We start from the raw sequence: 23,014 nt of genomic DNA, 5'->3' as shown, positions 1-23,014 counted from the left end.
ATGTTAAGTGAATGGGGTTTTGAATTTGCATGTAAGGTATACATGTTATATATCACTGGAAAGCTCTCGATGCGTAGATTACGTTTCTGTAAAAATTTTGGTTATAACATTAATAGAATGGTTGCTAGAGCTCTTTATAGTTGGAAACAAAAAATGAAAATACCATCGGATAGGTATTGTCGAGGACATTAACCCATATGAAACTCAAGGTCATAAGACTTCAAGGTCACGAGATAAAAAGCTTCAAATATTGAACAAATCTAAAAATTTTCATTAAAGAATGAAAAGAAAGCAAAATCAAAATTCAAAATTCGACTCACAAGGAATTGTTGTCATAGTATGACGTTACGTTTATGCAATACAATGCAGAAAATCCTATGAAAATTGAGCCGTAAATAAGCATACCAGTGCTTTCCGTAGTTAGTCATGGTGGCCAACCTCTAAGCATGTCCGGTTTTTCAAAGTTGTGCCATTTTACATTTAAAATCTAATGACCGCGGAGTATAGGTACGACATAGTTAAAAAATATCCATACCATGTACAGTTTCGTCTGTGAGCTCTGTCTTTCGATTAACGAAAACAAAACAGGGCGTTCGGTAACGTTCAGAGAATTATGAAATGTTGAGAGAATTTGTAAGAGGTTAAATTATGGTGAGAACCAGATTAAGCATAAATTGATAGATATCTTGCCCAGTGAATGTCAACAGTCTGTTGTCATGACAACAGATAATAATTCTACAGCTGATGATCTGGTAGGTAAAATTCAGAGATATTTTGATATGAAAAAGTCGATGGATAAGATTTCTTCTGTCTCTAAGGAAGTTATCCTTGTTACAGAGGAGATGGACTCATTACATATTTCTGCATTGAGACCAAGTCGAAATAGAGAAAGGCAGGTCAAAACTGATAGATCTTCTTAATATCGTTCTCCTTTTCGGAATCATCATTCAAAATATTCTTATCGCCATCTCAATGACAGTGAGAATTCTCATCATAGAGACAGTTACTATAAGAGCAGTTATCGTTCAAGAATTTTTTGTGAATATTGTCTAAGACCAGGACATATTTGGAAAAACTGCTTTGCTCCAGATAGAGAGTTACAAAGACATGCCAATTCTTCTGCATCAAATCCAAATTTTAAAAAAGGTGGTTTGTGAATCTGCTCCTCATGAACTCCCTAAACTAGACAAGACCAAACCAGATGATGAAGTACAGATTTAAATTGACATTAGAAATTTTTGTAAAGGTTGTTACAGGATGGAAAATCTACACTAGTTCTTATTGATAGTGGTGCATCAAGGTCATTTATTTCTAAATCCTTCATCTTCTTATTGAAGGAAATTGCCAGTTTATAAATTGAAGGAACCATTAAAATTTCAAAAGGGTAATGGTATGTGTTTAGAAAGTGATTATTATCTTCATTTAGAGGTTCATATTCAAGGGTTTACATTTGGACTCTATGCATATATTACAAACAATATGATTGGAATTGATTTGGTCATGGGACAGGACACTTTAGCTCAATTTAATGGTAATCTAAGTTTTCGTGATAATATATTTCGTTGTAAAACTATTCCATTCTATATGACTTCTGATTTACACTTGAGGCCCAATCAAAGTAAGTATGTTAATATATATGGTAATGTTCCAGGTATTGTTAAGAATCGAGATGTTCATATGGTATCAAGTAATCGCTTATCTGAAGCATGTCCTAAGTCAGTCCTTGTCAAATTAAAGAGAAATCACACAGTAATTCCAATGGTTAATAAGACTGATCATGTTATGCATATTAAACGTTCTACTCCTGTTTCATTTATGTCACTTCAGAATGTGTTCTTTTGTGAAAATTTGCAAGTGTCAAATTCAAATAATATTTCTATATCCAGTCAAAAGCAATCACGAGAAATTATTGACAACAATATAGATTTGTCATCAAGTTTTATAGATTATTCTGCAAAAGAGGAATTTTACAGGAAGCTTTTAGTTTAACCGGTGAAATAGGTCAATGTCCTAATATTGAAGTAGACATAGAAGTTACTAATAAAGATCCATTTTATATCAGACCCTATCCCACTACTGAATCAGAGAAGAAAATAATCAATGAAGAATTAAACAAATTAGTTGAATTATGTATTTTATCTGAAGGTCATCAACCCTATACTTCTCCAATTCTTAATATTCCTAAGAAAGGTACAAATGAGAAAAGAGTAGTTGTGGATTTTCATCATCTAAATTCCAGAATTCAACGTTTCAATCATCCTTTTCCATTGCTTTCTGATAGTCTTAATAGTAAACCTAGGGTTATGAGTTGTCTTGATTTGAAATCTGCATTTTTCACAATTCCACTGTCAGAAAAGTCTCAGAAATACACAGGAATCAGTTCTTACTATGGTGGAAAGCATTATTACTTTAAGGACTAACTCAAGGATTATCTGTTTCGCCAGCTGTCTTTCAAACTAAGATTGACACGGTTCTGTCTGAAATTCCTGACAGTTATTAATTCAGTATCTCACATCACAAGGATATTATTGTGTACAGTAAAGATAGTCAGTCACATACACAACATTTAAGTTTGATATTTCAAACTCTTATCAGTAATGGTTTAAAGGATAATGTAGTTTATATGGGTCATTAACTTGAGGTTAACAAAGATGGTTTAGTCACTATTGTCGATCAATTCATAACTTAGTTCGGCCAAAGTCTAAAAGAGAAGTTTGTAGATTCATAGGTTCTGTTAATTATATTTCAAATTTCCTGCCATAACTTCAATTGGTACTTCAACCTCTACATAAAATATCTAATAAGAAAGCTAAATTTGAATGGACTGATGCTCAAGAATCAGCAACGTCTAGAACAGCCACAGGATCTTATCTTACTCAGATTATTGATGGTACAGAGAGATTGTTAGGTTATTACTCGAAAAGTTTACCTAAAGCTTGTGAACGTAATAGTGTCACAGAGTTAAAATTGTTTGGATTATTAATTAATGTCACAAATTTCCAGTATCTTTTAAAGGGTGTTGAGTTTGATGCATTTGTTGACCATTCAGCCATTGTTCAACTGTTAGTTTTAGCCGACTTTCTTTCAAGAAGTCCTTTAGATTTAGAGGATGATTCAGAGATTGATGCTGTTGTTCCTACTGCATTTGCTTTGACAAATCGTCCAGTAACAAGGAATTATGCCAAACGATTTCAGTCCCTCTAAAGTTCATTCTGCTAATAACGATCCAGTTCCTAAACCAGTTAAAGATTCACACACAATTAAAGTTCCTAATAAACCATCAAAACCAAAAAGAAATTCTTCAGTAGATAAATTTCAACCAACCAAGAAAGTTACAAACGAACCTAGATTAGTTGATAAAACTACTGATCATACTGAGGACATAGAAATCCCTATTGAGCTTTGTATTACACTAAAGCCTGTCATTCATAATTGTGAGAATATTGTACCGAAAAATTTCCCAAAACAACAAGACTTCGATAAACCTATGGAAGTTATTAAACGTAAGATTATCAGGGATTACAACTTATCAATAGATGCCAATAAATTACTCTTAGAACAAGAACCTTCTCCATATTTTAAATCGATATACAACTTTCTGAAACATGATATTCTGCTTTCTAATAGAAGATCTGCAAAATCTGTCAAAAATAAGTCAGAAGAATATGATTCTATCTTATTTTGCCTCATTATTCACATGAATGACCAGTTTATTCTGCAGTTGGCTATACCAGAATCTCTTTACTATCTCTAATAGTTTAATTAATGTATATCTTGATAGTCAGCTTTGCCTTCATCAGGGCATTGTTCGCACTAATCTCACTTTGAGACAGCTCTTTTATTTTCCTAACATGTTCGAAACTATTTCATCTTATATAACTTCTTGTTTCAAATGTCAACAATTCAAGAGTAAAACAGATAAAACTAGAATATATCATCCACGCATACCAACTGAATATCGTACATTCGACAGATTAAGTTTAGTTTTCAAATCTATACCAAGTTCAGTTGTCTGGTTTTAAACATATAATGGTTGTATGTGATGAAATTGCCAGATTTATTATCTTTGCTTCTTTAAAGACACTAGACGCTGCATTCATATGTGAAGCTCTCATTCAGAAAATAATTTGTATTTTTAGACCACCTTCTGTTCTTATAACAGATCAAGCTTCATCACTTACTGGTACATTAGTGAGTACTTTATGTAAAACTCTGGGTATTGATCATTAATTAATTTCAGTAGCTAATCATGGTAGATTATTAGTCAAACGCTATATAAAATCAATAACCAATCTTCTTAAATTCAATTTAATTCAGTATGGTACTGATTGGGTCAGATATATATCTACTTGTTGTTATGCCTATAATTCATTTGTTTCACCTAAACTTGGTAATTTTAGTCCTTATGAGTTGGTAAGAGCCTAAAAACTTAAGGTAGCCTCTCATATGAAGACTATATGATTCATTTAAAGCAAGAAGACATTTGAAGCTATTTCTTAGCTTTCTGTATTAGCATTACAGAAAAGGTAACAAACTTGTCAGAATTCAAGTATATCTCATAGCTTAAATAAAATCCTATATATTCATTAGCTCAACTAGTATTTGTATTTAAACCATCGTCATCAGTGCTTACAGCTAATTCAAAGAAGATCAAAGCTGATTGGTGTGCACCATTATTCGTTCATCAAATATTAGATCGCACTCATTATATTTTGTCCACTCTCGATGGTGAAGTTTTTACTGAGATATTTTCAATAAATCGTCTAAGACCCTGTTTTTTAAGGTCAGGTGAGTCTAATAAAGGGATTAGTCATCTTGATGCTTTAAGAGCCAGTTTGGGAAAATCTTTAGAAGCAAGTGCAATCGTGAATTGTTATTCTGATACAGAATACACAAGTTTGTAACCAAAAGGGTTCTAATTCTACATGGATTAATGTTGAGAATGTTGTTCATTTATGTAATGTAGTTCCAGATTTGCTATCCAATAATAAGTTACAAGTAACGGGTAGTATTAAGAAATATTGTAGAGTTTCTGGATGAATTCCTAATGGATAGTTAAAAATTTAGCCTAATTGGTAATTGTTGTGATGGTAAACCTAGTAATTTGCATATCATATTCCTTAAATTTAACTCTTGTAGTATTGTTAAAACATTATTTTGTTATGTTCATTATATTGTATTTGATATAGGGATCATGTTATACTTATAGCATTCATGATATTGTATAAGGGTTGGAGCAGTACTTTTTATTCTGTTCACCTAAATGGCTGAAACTTAGATTCCTAGTTTGTTTATAAGAAGAATCCAAATCCATCTAGGATCGAAACCCCAACAAAAAAATATGCACGAATATATGTTACACCATTGTATGTACTTAGCTTATCAAACACATATTGTAATGCCAATGGAGGACAATTTTAAGATTTTGCATATTCACTAAATGTATACAGTCGAGTGACCTAATTTTGTGCTAACCTATTTTTTGTGCATCTCCGGAAATGATTAATAATTTACATGTTTTGATAATCATAGATTATCTGTACAATATCAGTAGTAGAATGAATCCAGTAGTTTCAAGCAAGGTAAAATGTATTGATGTTTCCTTTGACAAAATGTCGGATTTCAGGTATAACCAAACATCACCATTTATATCAGCCGAATTTCCTTATAATCCCCAGCTGTAATCGGAATTCCAAGTTTCGTCTGCTAGAATGTAGTCCAACAAATGAAGTCACTTAAATAGGTTACACCACTGTATATACATTTGAGGAATAATTCCTAATTGTGGTATTTCTTTTGAAATTAAAACTCAGTTATTGTTTTATTCCTCTAGTTATGGTACAAAAAAAATTTTAACACAAAAAGTTGCATTGAAAGTAAAATTATATGTATCTTTTGACATGGTATCAGTTTAGAGGTTTTAAAATATTGGTGACAATTTTAGATGTATATTATGTGATGTTATTGGAAATAAAGAGAAATATTTTAAGTATTTTGAATTATGGATCATTATCTTTATTTGCAGCATCTGAAGACTTTCACTGTTTAGATATTGGTACTTCATCTACTGAACAAGGAGGTGCATCAGGATCCAAAAAGGTAACTATTTATTTATTGTAAGGTTAAGTTAAACTAGAATTTCTTTTCTTTTACAGCAGATGGATTTTACATGGGATACACAAATTAAGAGAAGCTTTTGCAAATTCATTTAAGATGCTTAAAAAGCTTTAATTCATTCATGAATTTTTTTTGCATAATTCTATAGAACAAATTGTGCTCATCATGGATTCTTCTTATGAAGGTTGAATAAGTAATTTTTTCTATGTATTCCAGTAGATATATGGCTATTCTCTTGAGGTTTGTATAAGGCTACATAAGAGACAAAACTAAGACATACTAAGTTTAAATGTTATCCTAAAATATAAACCTTTCTTTTCTCCTTTCGTTTGCTTTGTATAAACTAAATACATTCTGTTTGAAGATTGAGTCTAGTACTGAAGAACAAACTGAAAGTATACCAACAGATAGTAGTGATAATTATGTGTCTTATGGCCATATTAATTATACTTATAATATCCAAAGGTATGATATTATTCTTTTATCTTTCTTTGTCATCATTCTTTTGCCATCATTATTTCACTGGTCACTAACTATTTGGATACAGTTGATGAGATTTTCCTCATATATTATGTCATTGATGGTAATATACCTCCTTTCAAGGTGTCAAGGATGGTAAGATAGGAGATATCACTGATTATATCTCATATAAAAACAAGACAGTTGATGTGAGATCAAATATAAAGACATGACAGTTGATGTGAGATCGAATATTAAGACATGACAGTTGATGTGATATCAAATATAAAGACATGACAGTTGATGTGATATCAAATATTAAGACAGCAATTGATGTGATATCTCTCATAAAGTCATAACAGTTGATGTGATATCTCTCATAAAGTCATAACAGTTGATGTGGTATCTCTCATAAAGTCATAACAGTTGATGTGGTATCTCTCATAAAGTCATAACAGTTGATGTGATATCTCTCATAAAGTCACAACAGTTGATGTGGTATCTCTCATAAAGTCATAACAGTTGATGTGGTATCTCTCATAAAGTTATAACAGTTGATGTGGTATCTCTCAAAGTCATAACAGTTGATGTGATATCTCTCATAAAGTCATAACAGTTGATGTGGTATCTCTCATAATGTCGTAACAGTTGATGTGATATCTCTCATAAAGTCATAACAGTTGATGTGGTATCTCTCATAAAGTCATAACAGTTGATGTGGTATCTCTCAGTCAATGTGATATCTCTCATATAAAGACATGACATGTGGTGTGATATCTCTCCAAAAAGAAGATCTTAGATGATAAGGCCCATAAGAATTTACAGATGATGAAAAATCATATAAAGACATCTGAGACAGATAGCTTTATAAGGCTTTTCATTGGACCAGCCTCTGTAATATTTTAACTCAGTGAGTTGCATAACTACTCATTCAAGATTTACCTTTCTGTAATGTATTGTTTTTTTTTGCAGGTTTTTTCAGAGTTGTCCATTAACTTTATCATCTAAACAATGTGAAGATGCTGAACTATCAGAAAAAGATCATGATGGAAAAGGTATAAATAGGGTAGCATTTAGGTTATAGACTATGTTCAAGTATTTTAGGACTTATGGTTTAATTATAACTGCAAGTTGTGTTGAGAATTAACTTTAATTACCTTTTTTCAGCTGTAAATGATAAGAGTTACATATATATTTAAAATCAGATTCTAAAATTTATAAAATGCTGTCTTTGACTGAAATAAATACTCCTTATTAACACACATTAAACTTTAAAACTGAATATGTAATCCCAAACCCGGATAGTTAAGATTTCACCATTGAATTTATTGAAATAGAGTTTGTAGCAGCAAGATAAGATTTTGATCTCGAACAGAAATGAATGCATTGTTTATATTTTAGGTGTTGATGAATTTCTAATAAACATTCCTTCAGTTCAACCTGTACATAGTGATAGCAGTAGTGTTAAGGTATTATATTGGACCAGTGATGAAACTTTCAAACATTTATTCTTATAGATAGGTCTTTATGTCTTGAGAATATCACAAGGTTTTTCTCTGTGACCACTATTGAAATTACAACAGTGCAACTTTCTACTGATGAGGTCAAATTATAAGACAGACATGATATCTGTGGTGGATTAATTTATACTAAAATCATTTCCAACTTTATATCATGTTATTTTAACAATGTTTTCTAGGTTAATACATCTGATTTAGAAGTTGCAGTTGGTTCTCCTCGTGCTAATGAAGATTCTCAAGTATCAGATGATCTAATACCACCTCCTAATCCACAACCAGTATTCAAACATGTTAATTTAACACAGGCAGCTTTACGGGAACACACCAAATTACAGAAAAAACTGTACCTGAAACGTGTTAAAGAAGATAAGAACATAACATTGACTAAACCAAACAAGAATTCTATCTTACTGAAGGTTGAATCATGTCGAAAGAGAAATCGAGACGATGACAAAGATAATGAGTGTCCACAGAAAGTAAAAAAGCATTCATCTAATGAAGAAGTGAAAGCATTGTTAGAAAAGAGATCTTCTCCTTACCATTCTTTGAAACCAATACAGCCCCAGTATTCTAATACAATACAAGCTCCTTATGGATCAGATTATAGGATGTTTCCACAAGAAATACCAATACTACCATACGGGGAAGGTGAAGATACTACACTTACAACTGAAAGTCAGTATATAACAGATGACAGGGAGGAGGACAATGGTAATAATGTCAAATGGCCTTTCTATTCTAATCCTGGTAAGATCATATATTTGATTGATAATAACACAAATGTACTATAATTAAAGTAATAGATTTTCATGATTCATTCCTTGATGATTGCATTTGAGTTTAATGCTTTGAAATGACCTACTAAACCTGTGTAGCAAAATGAAAAATGAATCTGTTATTATAGTTTTGTATTAATTCACCTCATCACCTGCTATCCTCACCATTTTACTTCACATTTTTATACGCCCACATTAAATGTGCAGCGTATATTGTCGTCACCCATGTCCGTACGTCCGTCCACAATTTGCTTGTAAACACTTCTTGACGGATTTTGACGAAACTCACTGAAATTGTTTATTATCACCCAAGGATGAACCCTATTGAAAATCAGATAAATTGGAAAATATTTAATACAAGTTATTGCCCTTGTTCTTCAAAACGCGTTCAATTTTTAGCTTGTAAATACTCTACATGCCACAATTCTTGCTGGATTTTGACCAAACTTTGTGAAGTTGTTTATTATCACCAAAGGATAAACCCTATTGAAAATCAAAAAAATCGAAGAATATTTAATATGAGTTATTGCCCTTGTTCTTCAAAACGTGTTCAATTTTTAGCTTGTAAACACTCTACATGCCACAATTCTTGCTGGATTTTGACGAAACTTGGTGAAGTTGTTTATTATCACCCAAGTATAAACCCTATTGAAAATCAAAAAGATCGAAAAATATTTAATATGAGTTATTGCCCTTGTTCTTCAAACCATGTTAAATTTTTAGCTTGTAAACACTTTACATGCCACAATTCTCGCTAGATTTTGAAGAAACTTGGTGAAGTTGTGTATTATCACCCAAGGATAAACCCTATTGAAAATAAAAAAAGATCAAAAAATATTTAATATGAGTTATTGCCCTTGTTCTTCAAACCATGTTAAATTTTTAGCTTGTAAACACTTTACATGCCACAATTCTCGCTAGATTTTGAAGAAACTTGGTGAAGTTGTGTATTATCACCCAAGGATAAACCCTATTGAAAATAAAAAAAGATCAAAAAATATTTAATATGAGTTATTGCCCTTAATCTTCAAAACGTGATCAATTTTTATCTTCTAAACACCCTACATGCCACAATTCTTGCTGGATTTTGACCAAACTTTGTGAAGTTGTTTATTATCACCCAAGGATAAACCCTATTGAAAATCAAAAAATATTTAATATGAGTTATTGCCCTTGTTCTTCAAAACGCATTCAATTTTTAGCTTGTAAACACTCTACATGTCACATTTCTTGCTGGATTTTGACCAATCTTTGTGAAGTTGTCTATTATCACCCAAGGATGAACCCAATTGAAAATAAAAAATATCGAAAAATATTTAATATGAGTTATTGCCATTGTTCTTCAAAATGCGTTCAATTTTTAGCTCGTAAACACTCTGCAGGGCACAATTCTTGATGGATTGTGATGAAACTTTGTGAAATTGTGTATTATCAACCAAGGATGAACCCTGTTGAAAATAAAAAATATTGTTCTTCAATGTTCATTTTCAAATAAAGCTGCCAGTGGGCATATTTTATCATGCCTGGTAAGCTAACTTATTTAGAAGCCAAAGTCATAGGACAATTTATTTTTATACACAGTGTATATTGTTGTCACCCATGTTTGTCAGTCAAACAGGTTAATTGGATGTTGACATTTGGCCATATAGGCCACCACAACAACTAGCCAAAATGCCAGATGTTCTCTTAATGTATGATCCTGAGAAATTTTACTTTGGACAGATCAATGAATAGATGATAGAAAGGATCCACTTGAATCCAAGTTGTCACTTATGGAGTTGTTTCGATGTCAATATTGATTTCTTTGCAAAATGACAAAATGTATAATGTTGATTTGTGAAAGTACATTTGTAGAATTGTGACTTAAAGAAAAAACATTTGTCAAGTTGAAAAAGTTCAAATGTACATTGGTGATTTTTATACGCCCGTCGATCCATCCACAATTGCTTGTAAACAATCTACAAGACACAATTCTTGACGGATTTTGACAAAACTTGGTATGAGTGTTCGTAATCATCAAAGGATGAAACCTATTGAAAATCAGAAGAATCGAAAAATATTTAGTATAAGTTATTGCCCATGTTCTTGAAAACGCTTTCAATTTTTAGCTCGTAAACACTGTAAAAGGCACAATTCTTGAAGGATTTTAACGAAACTTGGCATGAGTGTTCGTAATCACCCAAGGATGAACCCTATTGAAAATCAGAAGAATCCAAAAATATTAAATATGAGTTATTGCCCTTGTTCTTCAAAACGCGTTTAATTTATAGCTCGTAAACACTCTAGAAGCCACAATTCTTGACGGATTTTGATGAAACTTGGTGTGAATGTTCATCCAAGGATGAACCCTATTGAAAATCATAAGAATTGAAAAGTATTTAGTATGAGTTACTGCCCTTGTTCTTGAAAACGCTTTCAAATTTAGCTCTTAAACACTAAAAGGCATGATTCTTGCTGTTTTTTAACAAAACTTGGTTTTATTATTCAGTCCCGCGCTGAAGATTGAATATTGGCCTTTTTATACACCCACATGAAATGGGGGGTTTATATTGCCGTCACCTCTTTCCGTCGGTCGATCCATACGTCTGTCCGTCCACAATTGCTCGTAAACAGTCTACAAGGCACAATTCCTGACTGATTTCGACGAAACTTGGTATGGTTGTTTGTAATCATCCAAGGATGAACCCTATTGAAATTCAGATGAATCAAAAAATATTTACTATGAGTTATTGCCCTTGTTCTTGTAACGCTTGTAAACACTCTAGAAGGTGCAATTCATGACAGATTTTGACGAAACTTGGTATGAGTGTTCGTTATCGCCCAAGGATAAACCCTATCGAAAATCAGAAATATCGAAAAATATTTAGTATTTTTGCTCTTGAAAACGCGTTCAATTTTTAACTCGTTATCACTTTAGAAAGCACAATTCTTGACGGATTTGATGAAACTTGGTGTTAATGTTCATAATCACCGAAGGATGAACCCTATTGAAAATCAGAAGAATTGAAAAATATTTAGTATGAGTTATTGCCTTTGTTCTTGAAAACGCTTTCAAATTTAGCTCTTAAAAACTAAAAGGCATGATTCTTGCTGGATTTTGACAAAACTTGGTTTTATTATTCAGTCCTGGGCTGAAGATTGAATATTTGCCTTCTAGAGTTTTCACGAGCTAAAAATTTAACACGTTTTCAAGAACAAGGGCAATAACTCATACTCAATATTATTCAGTATGACCCTAAAGAGTTCAAAAGAAGTGTATGACTGAAGGTTGACTATTTCATACCGGTGATTGTTACTGTACTGCTAAATATTTTTTTTTAATCAAAATCAAAGCTGCCAGTGGGTGTATATTACCTTGCCTGGCAAGCTATCCGTCAAATTACAGTTCTACTAATGTACTTTCACAAATCAACATTATACATTTTGTCGTTTTGCAAAGAAATCAATATTGACATCGAAACAACTTTCAGTATTTTCAATTTTTGACATTGACCATTGCTGACCTTAACTTATGTAGGATCAAAGGTCATTTCATACTTTCATATTAATTTGATGTCTGACGCAAGCTTCTGGTTTTGTAGCCATATGCATTTTGAGTTGTATCTTGTAATCCTAAACCATGTTGACCTTCTCCTTTACAAGGTCAAAGGTCATTGACTTTGGCTATCTGACGTCAACTTCCAGAAAAGACAGAAAAAGTCGTAACTTTGAACTGTTCTGGCACGTGACCTAATTAACCTAGGAGGTTGATTTTTTCCAGATTTTTCTAGCATTTGCCACATTAGCAAAGTCCCAATCTGCCCAGGTGGCTCTAGTATCTATTTCATTTTAAAGAAATCAATTATTATAAAAAATGCTTGATTTTTATATGCTCGCCCAGTCTTAGCAGTCAATATTCTGCACTAAATGCAAAAAAGTATTGCAACAAAATTCTCATTCCACACGAGATTTTGCCATTGTTCATAGAAACCTGTTTAATTTGTTTTCTTGCACACAATCTAGAAAGCATAATTCTTGATAGATTTGGATGGATCTCAATGAAATTGTCAATTTTCAATCAATGATAAACTCTATTGAAAATAAGAATAATTGAAAAACATTCAAATTTAGTTTGTAAACACTACATAAGGCACAATTCTCGACAGATCACAAAATAAATCAATACACTTTCACTACTTTATCTCTTCAACTTCAAGGGAAGTAATATTTTAAAAGATGTAGATCTACTTTTTTTTTGGATTATTTAGATAAACCCAAATCAACGGTCCCGATGTGTTGAAATGGGTTAACTGGCCTGAAAATTTTGTATAAATTGATAAGTGCCTTGTTGAAGATAAAGTAGTGAAAGTGTTTGATTGTGTATTACAGGTTATTTATTTTCACCATCAGTTATGGGAGGTTTTTATAATTCAATGCCACCAACAGATGACCATACTGTTACTTGGCCTGGTCCTATTATTGCTGGAAAGTTAGTTAAAGAGGTAAGATTTGCAGATGATACATGAAGTTTGGTTGGTCATCACACTGTTCATTTTCATCATATCCTCACTCTATTTTTGACCCATACTGTTAATTTTGGTATGTGGGTTGTTCAGACAATTTTTGAAAAGACATTAGACTTATGGCCATTTCAGGTTCTGTTGTATTAGATTCATGTTTGTTTGGTATGTACATTGATATGAATGAATACCGATTTTCAGCATGGGACTAAATGAAAAAGTTACAACTGGACAGTTACAACTGCTCACTCTACAGATTATAATTTTTGATGGATTGTTATTTGTATTAATTAGCTGCCATGTCATTTTATTCAGTTCTATACTGTTTGCTGTGTTCAACATATGAGTATTGATTATGTTCTGATTGCAGGAAGAAGGTAGTACTGAATCAGTGGAGTCTACTCCAACAGAAGATACTAGTTCAACAGTCCCGTCTCTAATGGATAGTAAACCAAATAAACGAGAGAAACATAGATATAGTGTAAGTAAAAATTACAATATAGATCCTCAACAATTGAAGTTTATCGAAAATTTAAAAAAAACCTGTTTTGCATAAATCTTCTTCTAAAGGTTTTGAATAAATCTACTTCTGAGTATTCACTATATTACTTATAATATGCCCACATGAAATGGGGTGATAGCAAAAAGAAACAGCAGGCAACAATGACCAATCACTGAAGACTTTATGATAGGATCATCAATACTACTAGTAGTATAGGGATTGATTTGATGTATACTGAACTTGGTGTAATAAATAATAAAACTTGACATCAAATTCCATCCTTTATTAGCCTTTGTTTTGTTTTGAAAATTACAAAATGTTCGATTTTGACAAAACTTGGTGTGAGTATTTTGACAAAATTTTGTAATACTGTTCAGTTTCACCCCAAAAATTTCAAAGGAAATGTGTGACTGAATGTTGAATATTTCATACTAGTGATTGTTATTTTACTGCCAAATATTTTATTCAAAATGAAAACTACCTGTAGGCGTATATCACCTTGCCTGGTAAGCTATCGTTTTTACACACACATGACAGTATGGCATATATTACCATCAACCTTGTACCACTGTAGGTCAATCAATATTTCTTATAAGCATGGTAGCAGCTCCTGGATTAAACAGGATATACTTATGTGGGTTGGTGAGATCTCAGATAAGTTTGGAATTGACAGTGTGTTGTAGAGTTTTTATTCAAAAACATCTTGTCCACAAAATAGAAAAGGAAATAGTGTTTGTCCTGTTTGAATGAAACCTGTTATTCTTATGTAGAAGGAGATAATATCTTAGACAAGGTTTAAGTAACAGTACACAAAAAAGACTGAGTTTAGCCTATGCTTTTTGTTTTACGCCCACATGAAATGGGGGGCGTATATTGCCGTCACCCATGTCTGTCCATCTGTCCGTCCGTCCGTCCACAATTGCTCATAAACACTCCACAAGACACAATTCTTGACGGATTTTGACAAAACTTGGCATGAGTGTTCGTAATCATCCAAGGATTTGAAAATCAGAAGAATCGAAAAATATTTGGTATGCGTTATTGCCCTTGTTCTTGAAAACGCGTTCAATTTTTAGCTCGTAAACACTCTAGAAGGGACAATTTTTGATGGATTTTAACGAAACTTGGCATGATTGTTTGTAATCACCTAAGGATGAACCCTATTGAAAATCAGAAGAATCGAAAAATATTTAGTATGAGTTATTGCCCTTGTTCTTGAAAACGCGTTCAATTTTTAGCTCATGAACACTCCAGAAGGCACAATTCTTGATGGATTTTGACGAAACTTGGCATGAGTGTTTGCTATCAACCAAGGTTAAACCCCATTGAAAATCAGAAGAATCGAAAAATATTTAGTATGAGTTATTGCCCTTGCTCTTGAAAACGAGTTCAATTTTTAGCTTGTAATCACTCTAGAAGGCACAATTCTTGACGGATTTTGATGCAACTTGTTGTGAATGTTCGTAATCACCCAAGGATGAACCCTATTGAAAATTAATAAAGAATTGATAAATATTTAGTATGAGTTACTGCCCTTGTTCTTGAAAACGCTTTCAAATTTAGCTCTTAAACACTAAAAGGCATGTTTGTTGGTGGATTTTGACAAAACTTGTTTTTTATCTTTATCAAACAAAACCTTTTTATTTCTTTACTGCTTCCATAGGTGTATGTTACCTTGCCTGGCAAGCTATCATTTGCAAAATTTTGTCTCTCCACAGAAATATAGTAAATATTTAAAGAAATCTGCAAGGAATTCAGCATCTGGTTTTCAATCTACAAGTCAAGTAAATGCCAGTCCAAAAATCTCCAAATATGATTTGATGAGATATGAGATGCCAATCCAATCAAGAAAACAAGTGTTAAAAAAAGATAAAGAATTTTTGAATAATAACCCATCTGCTTTGTTATGTAAAGAACAACTAGATTGTTTGGTTCATGATTTAGATGTAAGTATAAGAAATTTTATATGTAAGCTATTCTGTTGATTATAATGGATACAATATTGACCAGGCTAACAAGTCAGCAGCATATAAATAAGACTTCTAGAAATTGTTTAAACTTGGTAATAAGTCAATGGAACACAGAATGCAACTTTTAGATGGTAAGACTTAGTATAATATGAAGTGATTAATATGTTTCAGACTGTTTCTTGTAAAAAGGAAAACAGTACAAAAGAAGAAATGATGAAATTGGGACAACAATTACAAGCTCATATGGAATCTTCAGTGTTAAAGGAATTTGGTACTGCATCAATGGAGGAATCAAAAAATATTGCCACGTTAGATACTAATGAAACTTGTTCTAATACTAGTGATGTAGACTTTAAACAAGATTCTAGTGTCACATCTGACAATAGTGACAAAAACACTAGTGACAGTACTCCTAGTGAACACCCAAGTGACTCATTCAGCTCTGTGAAGGAATCTGATGGTTCAGACAAACCATGTGTATCAAAAGCCAAAAAGATAAAGCCAGCTAAAGCTGAGTTTCATGATAAACTGTTTATAGAGATAACTGAAGAAATGTTGACTGATGATATAGACTTCTGTCTTAATTTTAATAGTGAAGATGACTTAAATCTGATAGGACAGTACTCAATGTAATATCAACTCTTAATGTTTCTTGACTCTGAAAAGTGCTAAAGTTACCATGAAACCATATTTGTAAGCTTACAGTTTAATAAAAATTAAACTTAACTTTCATTTCATTTTTTTTTTATTAATTCATTTTTAGTATAGCCACTTCACAGTAGGGTCTAACGACTGCAGTCTTGAACATTTGTCAGACGAAAGTTGGGTCTAATTTAATTAGACTGGTAAGCTTATAGCTTATTGCTAAAACCAAGTCTACAGTCTTGAAATGAACTCAATGGCTGGGGCTGTTATGAAGTTTTACAACAGAGGTCTTCTTTCTAGTTAACAAACCCATGATTAAAGAAAAGTCTTTTGGAATTTCTTTTGACCATGATATAGGACCTCAAAAACAGAACATGTGAATTCATTTAGATTACATTTAGTTTATTGAAGACAATATTTACGGAAGATATGTCAAGGTATTGTTTATATGAGTAATGTATCTGTAGTATGTACAGAATTCATGGTGATATTCATAGTTTAATCGTGGCTAATTTTTGGTCTTCCAAATGTACAATACTGGAATTTTGACTAACCAACCAACTAACTAAATTTTTTGCATTGACTGTATGCTGTAGTGGTGTTGATAATGAAATTAATCATAATATTGTTACAGTAGTACAGTATTTAATTCTAACTTTGTGAAAACAACCTTACCTATATTTATATTTAATTGTATATAGATCAGTATAAATCGTGAAAAGTTATATTTCAATTTTGATTGACATTCAGTCATTGGATTAGGATCTCTGTATGTTGTTTAATATGAATATGAATCTCCACATTGTAAATATGTATTTGTACAGGAGTCAGTAGCAATGAAATAATGATAATTGAAGATTTAGTCTGTTGTTATTTTTTTAAGAAGGTAAGCATGGTTTTCAGCACAAAGTTAAAATTAAATTTTAAAATACCATATGAAAAACCAATATATTGTATAGTTTGTATAGCATCAAATTTTGTTCCATTTTTAGCTCATAACTAGTCATGGAAGGCATTATTTTTTACATTTTTCAAAAAATTTATGATAAAAAATTCTAGAAGGCTCAACTTTGAGGAAAATAAAGAAACTAGGTGGTTGAATAAGGACTATTACAACTTTTATATGCCAACAGTAGAATTAAAGGGATTGTAAAGAGGTTTTCTAAATTTATGTGTATTGGGAACTCTGATAGCTTTAATATATCATGAGGGCTTTATGTGATAAAGCATATTTTTCAATTAGTCATGTCAACAAACACTTAATTTTAGTGGAATTGCAGGAACCACTGTCATCTGATTGATAATTGGAAAAGTTCAAATTGATGCTATCAGTGTCCCGGAAACAAAAATTAGAAAACCTCTTTTCAATTCCTTTAATGATTTCAATTTTTATACGCCCACATGAAATGGGGGGCATATATTGCTGTCACCCATGTCCGTCCGTCCACAATTGCTCGTAAACACTCTACAAGACACAATTCTTGACGGATTTTGACAAATTTTGGTATTAGTGTTCGTAATCACCCAAGGATGAACCCTATTGAAAATCATAAAAATCAAAAAATCGAAAAAAAATATTAAGTATGAGTTATTGCCCTTGCTTTTGAAAACACGTTCAATTTTTAGCTTGTAAACACTTCAGAAGGCACAATTCTTGACGGATTTTGACAAAACTTGGTGTGAGTGTTCGTAATCATGAAAAGATGAACCCTATCGAAAATGAGAAGAATCGAAAAATATTTAGTATGAGTTATTGCCCTTGTTCTTGAAAACACGTTCAATTTTTGGCTTGTAAACACTCTAGAAGGGACAATCTTTGACAGATTTTGATGAAACTTGGCATGAGTGTTTGTTATCACCCAAGGATAAACCCTATTGAAAATCAGAAAAATTGAAAAATATTGAGTTATTGCCCTTGCTCTTGAAAACGCGTTCAATTTAAAGCTTTTAAACACTAAAAAGCATAATTCTTGCTGGATTTTGACAAAACTTGATTTTATTATTCAGTCCTGTGCTGAAGATTGAATATTTACCTTTTAGAGTTTTCATGAGCTAAAAATTGAACACGTTTTCAAGAACAAGTGCAATAACTCATACTCAATATTATTCAGTATCTCCCTAAAGAGTTCAAAAGAAGTGTATGACAGAAGGTTGGATATTTCATACTAGTGATTGTTACTGTACTGCTAAATATTTTTATTCAAAAATCAAAGCTGCCAGTGGGCATATATTACCTTGCCTGGCAAGCTATCTTTTGAGTTATTGTCATTGATTCAGCATAGATACGTCAAAATTGATTTGTGAACCTGAAATAATAATAGACAAATGTTTAATTAGTATGTTTATCTATATCCCTGGTTCCCAACCTGGGGTGTTTTCAGCCCCTGGGGTGTCGGGGTGTGGACAACTGTTGTAGGAGAAATTTTTTGGGGGATATTATATGGTTCCAAAGAAAACAGCTACAGCCTTCCCACTGAGCATCTTATTGCGGCCGCATGATGATATATTATGTGTGATTATTATGATGAAAAGAATAAAAATGATAACATTTACAATGTTTTGAATGTCCATTGTTTTGGGGGTGTGAGGGGTTCTAATGATTGGGGTGTGAAGGCTGAAAAAGGTTGGAAACCACTGATTGATGAGATCATGAGATTACCGTTCTTTTGAGTAATTGTTCTTGATTTAGCCAAAGATTTTTTTTTTTAACCTTAATTTTCTCTTAGCCTTTGTGGGTTGTAGAAAAGTTTCAATGCTCAAAATGTAGTTGTATTGAATGAATGATATATTGTGGTGTTATTGAGAAATTTATATTTACTTCTATGTTGTTTCAATCAATGAAAGGTATATGTGATGTTTTAATGCTTAATGAATGATGTAATGTGATGTTTTAATGATTAATGAGCGATGTAATGTAATGTTTTAATGATTAATGAACAATGTAATGCAATGTGATGTTTTAATGATTAATGAGCGATGTAATGTAATGTTTTAATGGTTAATGAACGATGTAATGCAATGTGATGTTTTAATGATTAATGAATAATGTAATGTGATGTTTTAATGCTTAATGAATGATGTAATGTAATGTTTTAATGATTAATGAATGATGTAATGTGATGTTTTAATGATCAGTGAATGATGTAATGTGATGTTTTAATACTTAATGAATGATGTAATGTAATGTTTTAATGATTAATGAATGATGTAATGTGATGTTTTAATACTTAATGAATGATGTAATGTAATGTTTTAATGATGAATGAATGATGTAATGTGATGTTTTAATGCTTAATGAACGATGTAATGCAATGTGATGGTTTAATGATTAATGAATGATGTAATGGGATGTTGCAATGATCAATGAATGATGTCACGTGATGTTTTAATGCTTAATAAATGATGTCATGTGATGTGATGTTTTAATGCTTAATGAATAATGTCATGTGATGTGATGTTTTAATGCTTAATGAATGATGTAATGTGATGTTTTAATGATTAATGAATGATGTAATGTAATGTTTTAATGATCAGTGAATGATGTAATGTGATGTTTTAATGATTAATGAATGATGTAATGTAATGTTTTAATGCTTAATGAATGATGTAATGTGATGTTTTAATGATCAATGAATGATGTAATGTGATGTTTTAATGATCAGTGAATGATGCAGTGTGATGGTTTAATGATCAATGAATGATGTCATGTGATGTTTTAATGCTTAATGAATGATGTAATGGGATGTTGCAATGATCAATGAATGATGTCATGGGATGTTTTAATGATCACTGAATGATGTAATGTGATGGTTTAATGATCAATGAAAGATGTCATGTGATGTGATGTTTTTATGCTTAATGAATGATGTCATGTGATGTCATGTTTTAATGCTTAATGAATGATGTAATGGAATGTTGCAATGATCAATGATTGACTTAGATATGAAATGAAAACAATTGATTTAGTTCAGTTGTTTTTATTTACATTGTATATGAAAATAATTCTGTTCATGCGTTCATAGTGTTTAATGACTATATTTTTACATCCAATATCTTTTTCAACTACAATATTTTTGAAAGTGTTTAATATAATTATTTACAATATTTCATTTATCAAATATTAACTTTGATGAGGACTTCACATAGAATGGTTTGTTGAATGATGAGTAAATTTGTGATACATTCGAGTACATTCGAGTATATTATATATTTTTGAAGATTTTATCTAAGAAAAAAACAGGATGGGTTCAATAAGTAGTTTCATCCTGAATATTATTCGAAACATTTTAGAAATAATATATATGCCTTATGGAGAACTATTTGTTCAAAGGGCTTGCCTAGTGTTCTTATTATAAAGACTGAGACCTGGGACCTCAAGCTGAAACCAATATAAAAGGAACCTAAAGGGCATTAATAACTTTTACAAATTTTCTTATCGCATATCAATCAGCCTGTATTGTTATCGTGCCTGTACAAATTATACAATTTATATTTCACCTTTGTCATTGGTTTTTTTAAGGTGATATCTCATCAAATGGCCAATCAGATGCTCTATGACACAATATATATTTATGGAACTCCAGAAAGTGTTCTTCAAAAGTTTTAAGAAGATAACAAAATGACTTGAAGCAAAATTAAAATCCATTTTGTCTGGGATTGTCAATTAAAATAGTTATTAACTGTACATATGATTATTAATACAATATTTTGTCTTGTTCATCATTTATTTTTGTATTTTCATTTGTCATAATATTGTGTATATTTTAAAAGATTTTCAGCATTACAAGAGTATTACACTGCCATAAATGGACATTAATCAAAGGAAGTTTTCACATACAGAGATGTGTGCGTATTCAAACCGAAAAAAACAGAAGATGTTTTGTTAATATAGACTAATAAATTTTCATTATCAGCCTTAATAAATGTCACATATAACACAAAGCAAGTAAAACTTCACACAAACAAATGATACGTCAATATATGATCTTCTTGTGATAAATACAAACATGAGTCATTAGTTTTTTGAAAACATTTCATTAATAATCCTTTAGGGGTAGTGACACATTAAATAACTACTCCTTAGTTCCTGTTGAAACGTAGTGTGTAATAAAACTAAGGAGTAGTATACCATAAAATTGTGTTCCGTTATTTCACATTTCATTAATGTATGATGACATACTATGTTTTCATCTATAATATATATATATATTTCATCAATTCAGAACTTTAACGTGTATCAGGGAAACTCATAGCATCAATATTTACCTTTGTAATTTCAGAAAGTGTTTCATGACATCACCATCGCAAAAGTATCGAAAGGTCTTTGAAGTGAGGTTTTAAAACACTTCGATTAAGTGGAATTGCAAGAACCACAGATATTTGACTGAAAATTGGAATGGTGAAAATGGATGTGTCCGGAATAGACTTAAAAAGTTTAAAAAAGGCTCTTTAAAATCCCTTTAAGCAGTGTATATAATATGAGATATTTTATGAAGATTTATACTTCAACATGTTACATGTATGTCTATGTGCCTATCAATGTATATTGTATGTAGATATGGTAATAAAATAATTATATAAATTGTCTACATTCTCTTTATTCAAACATAAATCAAATGTCAAGTGTTAAAGGGATACATGCATCTAATTATTCAATTACCATAATATGGTAGGTCAAGTATTAACATGTAAAAAAACTTTTAATTAAATAATTAGATGCTTAAATAGTTTTAAAATCCAAACCTAGTTGTTTTGCAGTAGCCATACAGACCCAACTGCCTTTTGTGGGGTGGTACGTTATTCCTTAAAGAGATCCTGTACCGTTTAAAAAGCTTTTCTTTTCAAACTTAAATTATTTATTTTTTTATTTTTAAACAAAGGAAGCGACTGGTTATCGAAAAATAACATCATATCTGAAAGCATAGCTTTCATGAACATGTGAATAAGACTAGGTGAAATTTGTATACCAAATGATCCTATAGCTGGTGACACTTGTCCAGAGCCATATATAGAGATAACTTTCTCTGTACTTGACTACAGCTTAGTGACACCTGTTGACAGAAAACACCAAGAAAGGCAAAGATATATATCCAGTAGTCTGGACTGTAGTATAATCAACCAGTACCAGTATTTATATACCTCTATTAGACTTAATAGTTAAATGATATATTTTATTATTAAAACTATCTGCACAAAGAATACTCTCCCACTAGAGGTTACACATACAACCCTCTCCTTCCATACAGTGGCGTTTCTACAGAATTTTAGCTGGCCAAGTTTTAATAATAATGAAGAAATTTACAGATTCAGATATACCAGTACATTGCTATTGATTTAGTTCTTTCAGTGTCAAGGTACATTCAAACCAAACATTGTTCATTTCATCAGAACTGATAGGTTTAATTGGATTGTGCAGAAGTCTTAACCTGTTTGATTAAATCTAATCTTTCTTCCACATTGACCTTGAATTAACATTAATTCATATACAACCTTTAAAGGGACAGATGCATCATTTTGAGGAGTTGAT

The 23,014-nt window shown here is 31.5% G+C and overlaps 1 protein-coding gene across 1 annotated transcript; it reads left to right on the top strand.

Moving 5' to 3' along the window:
* LOTGIDRAFT_234432 (hypothetical protein) lies at positions 1-16,567 on the top strand (the record flags this gene model as incomplete). Its single annotated transcript, XM_009062291.1, has 15 exons — positions 1-173; positions 1,338-1,618; positions 1,652-1,715; positions 4,140-4,183; positions 4,241-4,413; positions 4,888-5,005; positions 6,026-6,099; positions 6,482-6,582; positions 7,549-7,631; positions 7,978-8,045; positions 8,276-8,843; positions 13,241-13,353; positions 13,742-13,852; positions 15,592-15,819; positions 16,015-16,567. 15 exons carry the CDS (start codon positions 1-3, stop codon positions 16,474-16,476), a joined length of 2,661 nt encoding a protein of 886 aa, XP_009060539.1. The 3' UTR covers positions 16,477-16,567.
* Positions 16,568-23,014: the final 6,447 nt, after the last annotated feature.

This window comes from Lottia gigantea (genome assembly GCF_000327385.1).
Source record: "Lottia gigantea unplaced genomic scaffold LOTGIsca_50, whole genome shotgun sequence".
Lineage (NCBI taxonomy): Eukaryota > Metazoa > Mollusca > Gastropoda > Lottiidae > Lottia > Lottia gigantea.
This window is presented reverse-complemented; position numbering and strand designations above follow the sequence as displayed.